Source organism: Myotis nattereri, assembly GCF_964212035.1.
Source record: "Myotis nattereri genome assembly, chromosome: 1".
Classification (NCBI taxonomy): Eukaryota; Metazoa; Chordata; class Mammalia; order Chiroptera; family Vespertilionidae; genus Myotis; species Myotis nattereri.
This window is the reverse complement of record NC_138075.1, coordinates 13,141,509-13,153,331: the sequence shown is the minus strand read 5'-3', so window position 1 is coordinate 13,153,331 and position 11,823 is coordinate 13,141,509. Positions and strand designations below refer to the sequence as shown.

The 11,823-nt window shown below is 51.4% G+C and overlaps 1 protein-coding gene across 3 annotated transcripts in view; it reads left to right on the top strand.

The window, feature by feature from the left end:
- Positions 1–1,062: 1,062 nt before the first annotated feature.
- The window catches only part of KCNK10 (potassium two pore domain channel subfamily K member 10), a 118,517-nt gene continuing 107,756 nt past the window's right edge, over positions 1,063–11,823 (top strand). For 2 of the 3 annotated variants that reach the window (XM_081090555.1, XM_081090553.1), the window contains exon 1: positions 4,310–5,118. In XM_081090555.1, the coding sequence (XP_080946681.1) occupies positions 5,067–5,118 (52 nt within the window). In that variant the 5' untranslated portion in view covers positions 4,310–5,066. Of the gene's footprint in view, positions 1,287–4,309; positions 5,119–11,823 lie in introns of those variants that run through there. The other variant, XM_081090554.1, reaches the window with a different exon arrangement.

The window sequence follows — 11,823 nt, the reverse complement described above, 5'->3', positions numbered from 1 at the left end:
AATTTAAAACAAAGAAACTTACAGAGGGAGAGGATATGGTTCCTGGTTATGAAACACGTTCATCAACCCGATGTTCTAATTACAACTTCTTTGGACTTCAGAGTATGTTGTCGTCATTAACCCCCAATCAGAGGTCTGAGTCAAGGCAATAAAGCTGCAGGATTTACACACAGGGGGTTTGTTGTGGAGCAGTCGAACATCTGACACCCTCTGCCCTATAGCTGCCCATATGCCTCTAGCCTTTCCCAAAACAGCAGAGCCCAAGATATTTAAGGATGTGCTTCTGCAGATTCTGGTTGGGACACGGAGACAAATGTTCTCAGCTTAAATACTGAGAACACAGTGGCAACTTCACTAGGGAAATAAAACATTTCTGGTAGAAGAAGTTCGAGTTCACTTTCGTGCAGAATGGTCCCATCGGTTTTATACCAGTGGCTCTACACGGGGCTGGTATGGGGTTCTCTTCACAGAATGACGTGGTTCTTTTTGGGAAGCGGGTTTGGAGGTGTCTTGGGAATGGGGGAGATCTTGGAAGATTGGGGTTTCTTCTGGACCTCCAGGGGAAACAACCCGAGGCAGATGAATGAATGCATCCTGATATTCGCGAATTAAAGTTGATTCTAATCAGATCTGTTCCCCTTCTCCTTCCGTTTGTGGAACCAGCACTAAGCAAGATTCCCCAAGCTGCTTCATCTCTCCCTGTCTGGACTCTTCTCCTGCTGCGCCCCGGAATCCCTGTTCAGCAAGGACTCTTTCCTGCCGCACCCCGCGATCCGCCTTCAGCAGTCCTCAGATTGAGCGGGGCACGGGCAGCCACTCCGAGACCCCACACGAAGCAGTCAGCTCCCCTCCGCTCTCACACGGGTCCGGAGTTGCGCAGTGGGGAGGAAGTAAGGGAGCCAACTTGCGGAAAACTTCCTCGGGGAGATGACTGGGCTACCGGGCGCTCATTGAAGTGGTGCCGCCAGGATTGCAGGTTCTGAGCTGCGGAGACCCGGGGACCTGCAGCCACGCCTCCCGGCCAGGGCCTGCATCCCCCCCCCCCCCCCCCCAAAGCGCAGGGGAGGCCGCTGCCCGCAGGCGGGAAGCTGAGCCACTGGGCACCACGATGCTTTGTGGTCCTGCCGCAGGAGCCCGAGGCGGTCGCTTCCCACCAGACTTCGCCCGCAGCCGTCAGCAATAGCCATGGAAGTTGGGGCGGCGCAGAGCGAGAGGGAACCGCTTGGCGCGGCATCTCTTCTGGATGCTTTTCCTCTGCACAGACCCCTTCTTCCCTCCTGTCTGGGGTAAGTGGAATCCAGTTTGCAATAACGAAGGCAGAGAATGGAAACTGATGGAAGGGCATGGCAGTAGCGCAAAGGGTTAATGTGCTAAGTTGTTTTACTTGGGGCTGAGGCCCGGGAGTGGGGGTGGGGGGTGGGGAGGGGGGGGCTTATCCCTTACACCCCACCCCCAGTCCTCAGCTGTCTATTCCAAATACTAAGCAGGTTAGGAGTTGGACTTGATATAGGCCAGTTAGGGGAGGGGGTGCTGGGGTTAATTAATTAATTGGTTAATTTTTGCTGAACTTGCCCCAGCTCCCGCCCCACCCCCCACCCCCCCACCCCCCCCACCCCCCCACCCCCCCCACCCCCACACACACACACACACCCTCTGAGAAAGCAGAATGAAAGCAGAGATGAGAAAAAGCTCCAAAGGTTGTTCTTGGTGGTGGTGGTGGTGGTGGTGGTGAGGGTGGTGGGGAGGCACTGAGTGATTTAGCAGAGAGATGATCCTAAGGGCCAAAGACTAGTGCACATCTTTAACAGCAGGAGGACTCCGCAGCCCTGGTTCTGCTCCTGCTCCCTCACCCCGGTGGGTCCGTCCCAACTCTCCCAGCCTCTAAGCAGGCCTTCCGTTGTCCTGCTGATGCTTTTCTGGGGAAGGTTCTCCAGGCCCCAATATAACTTTTAAGAAAAACTGCAAACCATCTTGTACACAGGGGATGCTCCCTATTTGTTCGTTGATTGGCTGAATGATGCACCCTAAGGCTGTATATTGTGCCTCGGGAATTTGCCTTGGGCAGTGAACTAATTCCCTGATGTAGGCCCCAGAGCACCAGGTTAGTCCAACTCATTTTGCAATGGAGGGGCTGGGACCAGATGAGCTCACTTAGGTTTGAATCTCCGTGTTGTGACCTTGGGAGTGTTTGGGGTGTGTTTTTTGGGGGGAGGGGGGGTTGTGGTTTTTTTGTTTTGTTTTATCTTTCTGTGCTTTGATCTTCTCACCTGTAAAATGGGACTCGTTGGGGCTTCCTCAGAGGAAAGATGTAGGGAAGCTGGATGGAGAGAAGTGTGAGAAGGTCAGGGATGCATTTGATAAATGTTAGTCTGACATCCCGTCCTCAGAGGATTCAGGCGAGAGGGTATCTTTCCCTGTGGACACCTCTCTGACTCGGATGCAGGTGGGAACATGTCATTGCGGTGACTGGCCTGGAGCCCTCCTGCCGTGAGCACTTGAGGAGAAGGCAGAGGGAAGCTCGGCAGGCTTTCTCGGGAGCTCACCAGCTGTTCCCTTTGGGCTTGGGAGCAGGATCCACATGCATACGGATGTCACTGGTGGCATGGCGGGAGAAGCAGAAATTCCTTGCTCGTCTCATTTCCATCTCATCCATCCTCTCAAGCTTCTAGTGGAAGGAAGCAAAGTGCGGTGCGGAAGCAGAGTCCCAGAGAAGCTGGCCCTGACGAGCCTGGGGGACCTGCCCGGGGACCTGTGCGCTCCCTCGGGTGGCACGGTCAGATTGGTACCAGTTTTTTCTGAACAAGGTTTGCAGAGAGCTCTGGCTCCAGCCGTAGTGGCCTGAAGGGTCAGTGACCAAGCACTCACCAAACCCTGCCACAGATGACAGTGGCCCTCTGTGCATCTTGCCCTGGAACTCAGAGCCTGGATGTGACTGTGGAGAATCGATGAAGAAAAGGATGCTGCTGACACAAGGCCCCTCAGAAGCCTCAAGCAGTTCAGAGAGCAAAACCCCGTGGAGGGTTTAGGGCCCTAGCTGGCAGGCAGGAAGTCACTTTCTCCTACTTAAAGTAAAGGCAATGACGATCTAACCCAGCCGTGGGCAAACTATGGCCCGTGGGCCGGATGCGGCCCGTTTGAAATGAATAAAACTAAAAAAAAAAAAAAAGACCGTACCCTTTTATGTAATGATGTTTACTTTGAATTTATATTAGTTCACACAAACACTCCATCCATGCTTTTGTTCCGGCCCTCCGGTCCAGTTTAAGAACCCATTGTGGCCCTCGAGTCAAAAAGTTTGCCCACCCCTGGAACCCCACCTCATGGCATGGACGGCAAGGTCCATGCCTATCTTGTGCTTTGCCATATCACCAGCACCTGGTGCAGTGCTGGCACATCGAAGGGGTTCAACATATGCGTGGCATGGACAGTGAACGGACAGTAACTTAAACTACTTCCTCTCCAGCACGCTGTATGCAATTCATGCCTTCCTTTAGCAAGTCTTTCTCCAGCATGGACTAGTGCACGGCTCCCATGCTGGGCACCCAGGGTCATTTCTAAACGTTGTTCAGATTGGTACGTCCAGTGGCCCATTCGGGACCATCTCAGCCCACTAGGTTCTCTTGGAGACTGAGGTCCCACCACAAGCTCTTGTGTAGTTTCAGGCGGAAGGGGAGCGGGGGGGGGGGGGCTGAACGTGTCTGGAGCCCCGTGCACCTGTACCCGCTGGGCCCTGGGACTCCTGGGGCCCCCGGGCCCCTGCTTCCAGGAGTTGCCAGGTCTTGGCAACTCCGCTTTCCTCTAGGGCCGCTGCGTCTCTCTCCACCCTCTTCCCCGGCCTCCAACCAGCGGCCTCAGCCGCCCGCAGGTAGCAGCAGAAGAACCCGGGCTGTGCCTGGGGGGCGAGCTTCCCGGGCGGGAGAGCAGAGCTGATCTGAACGGTCCCGGAACAAAAGGCTCATGGCTGGCACCTGCGTCCTCCGCGCGCGCCGGGGATGTAGATTCATTCGGGGCGCAGGCGGGAGCACCTGGCGCGGGAGGACACCGGAGCGAAAAATGAAGTGAGAAAAGAAGCGGGGTGCGCCCAGCGTGGGAGCGGTGACAAGAGGTGACCCCTGAAGCACAGGTCTGCGGCAGGGCCACCTCGGCTCTTCTTCCACCTCCTGCAGCGCCTTCCAGGCAGCCAAGCGTGTCTCCGGCGGCAACTCCACCAAGAGCCGCGCCTGCCTCCCCGCCCGCCCGCCCGCCCGCGGAACCAGTAAGTAGCTGTGCGCCCGCCGCCTGCGCCCGCCCCACCGCAGCTTCCCGACCCGCAGCTTCCCGCAGCCCGCACCGCACGCACACGGCGGGGCAAGTCCGCAGCTGCCGCTGTCTCAGGCCAGGCGCCAGGGGCAGAGCCCTGGCCAGGCATCTCCACCCGCCTCGATCTCCCGTCTTGGCGCGGCTTCTGCAGAGCAAAGCGCAAGCAGGGAGGGTCGCCCGCCCTCGCCGCGAGCTCCCTGCGCGCCGCGCCACCCCTCTGTCCAATGGCTTTTCGGGGGTGGAGAGTGGGGGGCGTCGCCTGCAGGCGAGGAGCCACTGGTGGGGTGGGGCGTGCGCTCTGCACCACCGAACCAGGCTGACGTGCCGCCGCCGGAGCGCGCGCCGGGCCAGTGTGTGTGCGGGAGTGTGTGCACACGCCTTGGGGGCTGGAGTGACATGCAGTGGGCTTCTCCCTCCGCAGCCCTCCAGCGGCTCAGCCCCGACCTGCCCGCACGCGTTTGCGAAGCTCGGCGTTTTCCATCTTCCCGAGCCTCCTCCATCCTCCCCTCGCGGACCTCACTTTTCCTTGTACCCAGGGGGTTGCTCCCAGGCACCCCTCAACCGGTGCAAACATCCCAGCCGCCTCCAGTTCTCTCCTAAGCCACTATTTTCCATTTGTCTTTCTCTGGGGTTCCTCCGCGAGCCCGTCCAGGGCTCCCCCATCCTTGGAAATTGTTTTTGTTGGACTGCTGTGCCGAGGTGTTGAAAGCTTGAGGACTTTATCATTTTGATTCTTTCCCTTTCCTCCCCATCTGGGCAACGGAGCAATGAAATTTCCAATCGAGACTCCAAGAAAACAGGTTAACTGGGATCCTAAAGGTTGGTATCTCCTACTTTTGGCCCCCCTCGCCCTGCCTGCCCTGCCTCCACCTCCGGCGTGTGCGCGCCGCCGCGAGTGGAAGCACTCTTGCTCCCGGCAGTGTGTGTCCTGAGGCAGAAAAATGCGCCTGGGAACAGCAGTAAGGGTGGGAGGAGGGTGGAGGCAGCGTGGGTTCCAAACCCAGATAGTGCCTGTCATTATCATATAGTCATTGTCCCTCCTGGATTGTTGCAAAATCTATTTAAAGATACATCAAGCTGGCTGTTTGGCTTGAAATTTCACCAAGTGTCGGTATTTGCTTTTGACTTTGTGTGTGCGCGGGTCTGTGTGTGCCCTTTGTTTCTGGTGATCTTTGTCTCTGGCAGATGGGTGCGGTGCCTCCCCCTGGACCTGGGGCTGCTGCGCTGCCTGCTCAGGGTGTCCTCAATGGGAAAGGTTTCCTGGCAGCAAGTGGAGCTCAGATCTACAGCAACAGTCCCTGGAGGTGGCCCTTCTTGTAGGGCGTGCGTAATAATGGAGCCCAGGGAGCCTTCTGAGTCTCCCCTCAATCTTATTACCAAACCAGGCAGCTAGTTTGGCTCTGACCTGAGTAGAAGGAGCAGGGGGCAGTGGTTTGTGAACAGGGTGGGGCTGGAAAGGGCTGGGGAGGGGGCAGTCCAAGCAGTAGTGTCATTTACAAGCTAAGAATGTTGGACAATGTTTCCTCCAGGCAAGAGACTAAGTCAGATTTGCTGTGCCTAGCGCTGGCCACCGTGTCTGTAATTAGCATACAGATGCTAAGGCTCCTCTTGAGAGCATATGGGACTGGGACAAGTTGAAAGCTAGTGTCCAGTTTTGACAAGAATGCTGTATTTAACATTTCTCTTATCTAAAGGCTGATTCTGGCTTGGACACACCTCTGTATATATTGGGGTTGAAATTTCTTTTTTAGATGTGTGTGCGTGTGTGTGTGAGTGTGTTTAGTGTTCTCTGAGAGTACTTTTTCTTTTCTTTTCTCCAGACTGAAAAGGAGGAAACCCTCTCACTCCTTAAGTAAATGTCTTATGGATTGACTGGCTACTGAAGAGTGGAGAGATAGTGACAATTTTTAACCCTGAGGCTGTTACACCTTAAATATGACCTACATCTTCCCTTTTGTCTCTAGATCTTTGGGAATATGGAAGTGTGCCTTGGTTTTTGTTTTGTTTTTGTTTGTTTTTTTCTAATTCCCTGCAAAACATATTCATTGAATACCTGCTACATAACAACTGCTGTCCCAGGTACTGGAAATACAGTTAGAATAACACAGACAACAGCTCTGCCTTCTTAGAGTTTATAGTGAGGGAGACAGACCTAAACCAATCATTGCACTGAGTAATGCATAATTATAAGCTTACTAGTGGTCCGGTGCACAAAATTCGTGCAGGCGGGGGCGGGGGGTGGGTGGGAAGAGGGTGTCCCTCAGCCCAGCCTGCACCCTCTCCAATCTGGGACCCCTCAGGGGATGTCCGACTGCTGGTGTGGGATCAGGCCTAAACCAGCAGTCGGACATCCCTCTCGCAATCTGGGACCGCTGGCTCCTAACCGCTCACCTGCCTGCCTGCCTGATCACCCCTAACCACTCTGCCTGCCGGCCTACTTGCCCCTAACTGTCCCCCCACCAGCCTTCTCACCCCCAACTGCCTCCCCTGCCAACCTGATAGCCCGCCAATTGCCCCCCCCCCCGCCAGCCTGTTCACCCCCAACTTCCCCCTGACCCTGCTGACCTGATCACCCCCAACTGCCCTCCCCTCCTGGCCTGATCGCCCCTAACTGCCTCTGCCTTGCCCCCACCACCATGGCTTTGTCCGGAAGGACATCCAGAAGGTCTCCTGGTCTAATTAGCATATTACCCTTTTATTAGTATAGATGTATGTTCCATGAAGGAGAACAGCAGTGTTTTAAGAAAGTATCTGATAGAAGAGATTGACAAGAATCAGGGGAGGTGGGTGGTCAGGGAATGCATTCAGACACTTGTATTGAGACCTGGAGGATATGTAGGGATTAAATGACTAATGAGGAGGACTGTTGCAGAAAAGGAAACAGCAAGTGCAATGGCCCCAAGGCAGATGTGTATTTGAGGAACTGAAAGGAAGTTTCTATGGCTTGAGCAGAGAGCAGGGGAGTGTGTGTTTTGAGGTATGGCTGGGGAATTTGCAGGATCAGACCCCGAAGCCACCTGTTCTTGCAGGTAGGGTGTGATTGTGGCATGCAGGAGGACCATAGTCGTTATCTTAAGTCACTGAAGGGTTTCAAGTTTCAAAACAAGTGCTGTGTAGCTCTTGTGGATGTGAGGGACCAGATACCATGGTGTCAAGGGCGAGGGAAGGAGAAGTGGATGGAGTAGGGGGCTACCGAGGACACGAAATCTACAGGCTTTGAGTGAAGAATTTGTGGAAGTGGAGGAATTGGAATGACTGAGACAGCAGGGCAGGACCAGTCTTGAGGGAAAGCTCATGAGTTCAATCCAGGACCTGCTGAGTAAGAGATGTCCCTGTGTCCATCAAGAGGTGTGTCAAGTGGGCAGTTGTCTAAAGAGTCAGGTTGGGATCTTCAAGGAGCTTTGATAGGGAGGACTGTGGGGCTGCCTCCGTGAAGCTTGCCTTGGCTTTTAAACTACATTTCTATATGACTATCATTCTCTAGATATTTATGCCACAGTGATAAACACAGATGAATCCCACATGTTAGAGCCTGACACAGTGAAGAAGTAAGCAAGTAGCATCTACAATCACAACCATTGATGCTGAAAGTGAAAAGACCCTAATAAAAATAACAGCATTTGATGAGCAATCATTGTATGCCAGATGTGTTCTGTACATTATTTCATACTAGAGGCCTGATGCATGAATTCGTGCATGGGTGGGATCCAGCCAGCCCACCCCAATCTGGCCGATCGGGTGGCTGGGGGGAGGGGCCGTGGGCAGTTGGTTGGCTGGCCCTACCCCCTGATTAAACTCCTCTGGTCAGACTCCGGGTCGAATTCCCAGTCGAGGGGACAATTTGCATATTAGCCTTTTATTATATAGGATAATCATTTTCATAATGCTTGTCTGATGGTATAAGTATGATTGTCCCCATTTGACACTGGATTGCCATTAGGACACCCCTGAGCTGCTACCAGTAAGGTGCTTGGCTGTCATGCACAACTGTTCCTGAAGCTGGGGTGACAATAGTTTTCTAGAGCCAAAAGGGTGGAGGCAGAAGAAGAGTGGAAGTGAGGGTGACATATCTCACACCTGTATAGAACTATGTGCCAGACGTCGTATCGTTTTACATGCATTAAATAAATAAATTACTAAAATTAATTATACAATAGAAGATTAATTTATTTCATCTTCTTTATTTAATCTCAGGCAGAAGATACTGTCCTTATTTTACAGTTGAGGGAACTGAGGAACAGAGGTTGAGTAACTTGCCCAAAGTTATAGAGATAATAGGTGGTGGGGATGGATTATACTATAGGCCCTTAAGCACTCTTTAAGTCTATCTCTTAAGTTGTTGGGACCTCTGGCCCTTGCCTTGTGAGGCTCCCAGAGTTCAGGGACTGGAGAAGCTTGTTTCAAGGAGAAAAAGAAAAAGAGGGGAGGAAGAGGGGGAGGAGGAGATACTGGAGGAGGAGAAAGAGAAAGGAGGGGAGAAGGAGGAGGGAGGCAGGCAGTGAATGAGCCTTTCCCACTAACCCGTCCAGCCAGATAGCATCTCTGCATCTTCCTCTGGTGAACCAGTCACTGGTCACTGGACAGACTTTGGGTCTGTTCTTTGGAGGTTTGCATCTACACAGGCCAAGTGTGTTTAGCAGGACAAAGATAAAGGGAAACCTAGAATTATACCAGAGAAGTGAAGAGACAATTCACGTTAAACAGACTGTAGGATTTGGGTATTCACAGATTTGAACCTTCAGGTGGAGGCGCTCACAGATTGTGGAGGAAAGTTGTAATTACGATGTTTTGCTTACAGCACCGTTACCTGACAATTTAATCGTTCAAAATGAAGGCGGATTGAGAACAGATTGGTTTTGATTGCACTTGGGTGAATTACACAAAGCACCGTCAAGAGGTTTAGGTGTCAAATTAAGACCTAAAGGTGAAATGATTATTCTCTGGTGAGCTCTGGCCTCCCTCCTATTTGCAAAGCTAAACCTTTAACCAATGGCTCCTGTTTGTGTAGGACCAAACAAAAGTAGATTGACACTGAGTTCCAGCTTCCATGACAGAACCTACGTGTATTTTAAATTGCTGGGATCGCTTGATAATTTTTCTGCTGAAAATTGGGATTGGTTTGCTGGCTTTATGTATGTTAAGGGCCTTAAAAAACACACAATAAAAATAGCAAACAATATTCCCATAGTTTGAGAGAAGCTGATAAATATGGCTTTAAAAACCCTTGATTTGGGGGCAGAAGAACGAGTTGCTAGAAGTAGCTTCGCAGTAAGCTCTTAGATTTCGGGCTGCTCATTGAGCCCCTTTGGGCTTCACTCTCCTGCCATGCGCAAGGGGGACATTGGCCCTATTGGCCTCTTTGGCCCACCTCTTCAACGTTCCCCCTGCATCTGACTTTTGGGCCGCTTGGCTTCCTTTGTTCCTCAAATAGAGGACACTTGTTCCTGTCTCAGGGCCTTGCACTTGCACTTCCCATAGCTTACAATGCATGTTCGCATGACTGACTGCTTTCTGCCCTTTGAATCTCAGCTCAAATGCCAGCTCATTAGCAAAGGACTTCCCTGTCCCCTCTGAAGACCTCTCCTCTCCTTCCCCAGCCCTGTCACTGTGTCAACTGTTCAGTTGTTTTCCTGGCACTTGTCCTGAGCTGAAGCCATCCTGCTTACTCATGTGCCCTCACTAGCATGTGAGCTCCAAGAGCAGGAACTTTCCCCATCATAACCCCAGTGCCCAGGGAAGTGCCTGACACACAGGAGTCACTAACTCAGTTGCCTTTTGCTGAATGGATGAATGCATGGAAGAATGGATTGGAGAGGATCTCTCAGGCTCCATGCAGGATGGAAATTCCAGGACTTCCCCAAGCTACAAAAGGCAAAGTACACAAAGGAGAAGGGAAGGATATCTCTAAATAGCGGAGTACCAGAAAGGACAGCAATATCACCTCTTCCTTGCAGGCTCCCAGCTCTCTCACACCTCCAGCAGGCTGTTTTCCTTCTGTTCTTCGGTTCACCAGGAGTGAAAGGCAGGCTAGACATGAGGTGGGGACGACTAGGTGAGCTGACACAGATCTGTTTGGTGTCCAGTGAATAATTTGGCTCATATTGGCCATTGGTGTGTAACTCTTTTGAGGTATTTAAATCAAAGCTGCAGAGCTGAAGGTGTTTTTTTTAAAAACCCTGTGTTTTTAGTGCATATTTTAATGCAAAATTCCAGAGAAGCCTGTATTGTATGTGTGTAGCATCTTTCAGTTTACAGAACACTTTTTACAAATTATCTCACTTGTTCTTTAAGCAGCCCTCTTTTTGTCAATATTGGATCTAGATTTACTGTTGGCAGTAGAAAGAGTAACGACTTGTTTGGGGGGGGGGGGGGGGGGGCGCGGTCCAGGACTGCAAACAGGTAGAGCTGGGCCCAACCCAGGCCTTGTGGTGTTTATGTCCAGGGCAATTCCTCTCAAGCTTTCCTCCCTTCTACACTTTCCTGTTCTTTCTTATCCAAAAATGTATTCAGAGGTTGCTCTGAAGGATTTAGAGAAAAAAGGCTCTCGGTTGATCAGCGAATTCTCAGTCGAGAGCTGTTTTTTGCAGGTTGGTTTTGCACTGGTCACACTTCATCCCAAGAATCCAGTTCAAGTCTCTGGGATCCCACTTCTCTCCTGGCTAAAAAGAGATTCTGGTCTTGTTGAATGTGAGCCATGCTCAACTTGCAAGGCCACTCGGCTGCCATCTTCATTAATGTGTTTCCAAACTCATTTGTGTAGCTTAGATTTTCTGGAAAGAAAATAATCTGTTTTGATTTAATATCCAACTTTCAAGAGATCAGCTTTCCAAATGGGATTAATAATGTGCCAAAATCACCACAATTATCCTAGAAAGTAGAGAGGAAAGATGCTCCAAAGACTGCCTGAGCCAAGGTTTCGTCCAGGCTTCTATTCCAGGGGTGTCTAAGGGAGCTTCGTCATCCTTTGCCAATCCCAGCGATTTTTTGGTAGAATGAAGACTAGCTAGGTTGACTTTGTTACTTCTCCCATTTCCAAAACATCTGTGTTTTGGCTCTGTATTCATCTGCTCAGACTGTCATAACAAAATACAATAGACAGGGAGGCTTAAACAATAGAAATTTCTTTTCTCACAGTTCTGGAAACTGGAAGTCCAAGATCAAGGGCTAGCAGGGTTGATGCCTGGTGAGGGCTCTCCTCATGGGTTACAGATGACCACCTTCTCACTGTGTCCTCACATGGTGGAAAGAGATAGCTCTGGTGTCTCTTTCCTCTTCTTAAAGGGCACAAGCCCTATGAATTACATCCCCACCCTCATGACCTCATTTAACCTCCTAAAGGCCTCATTTCTATTACAGTCACATTGGGGTTACGTTTTCAACATGAGTTTTGGGGGGATATGATTCAGTCCATAGCAGTCTCTATATGAGTATCATCTTAAATCAGATACATTTAAAAAACAATCCACATCTTACCCCAAATTTGGGAGACTTCAACCACAACTGAGATGTGGGATAAAGTGTATC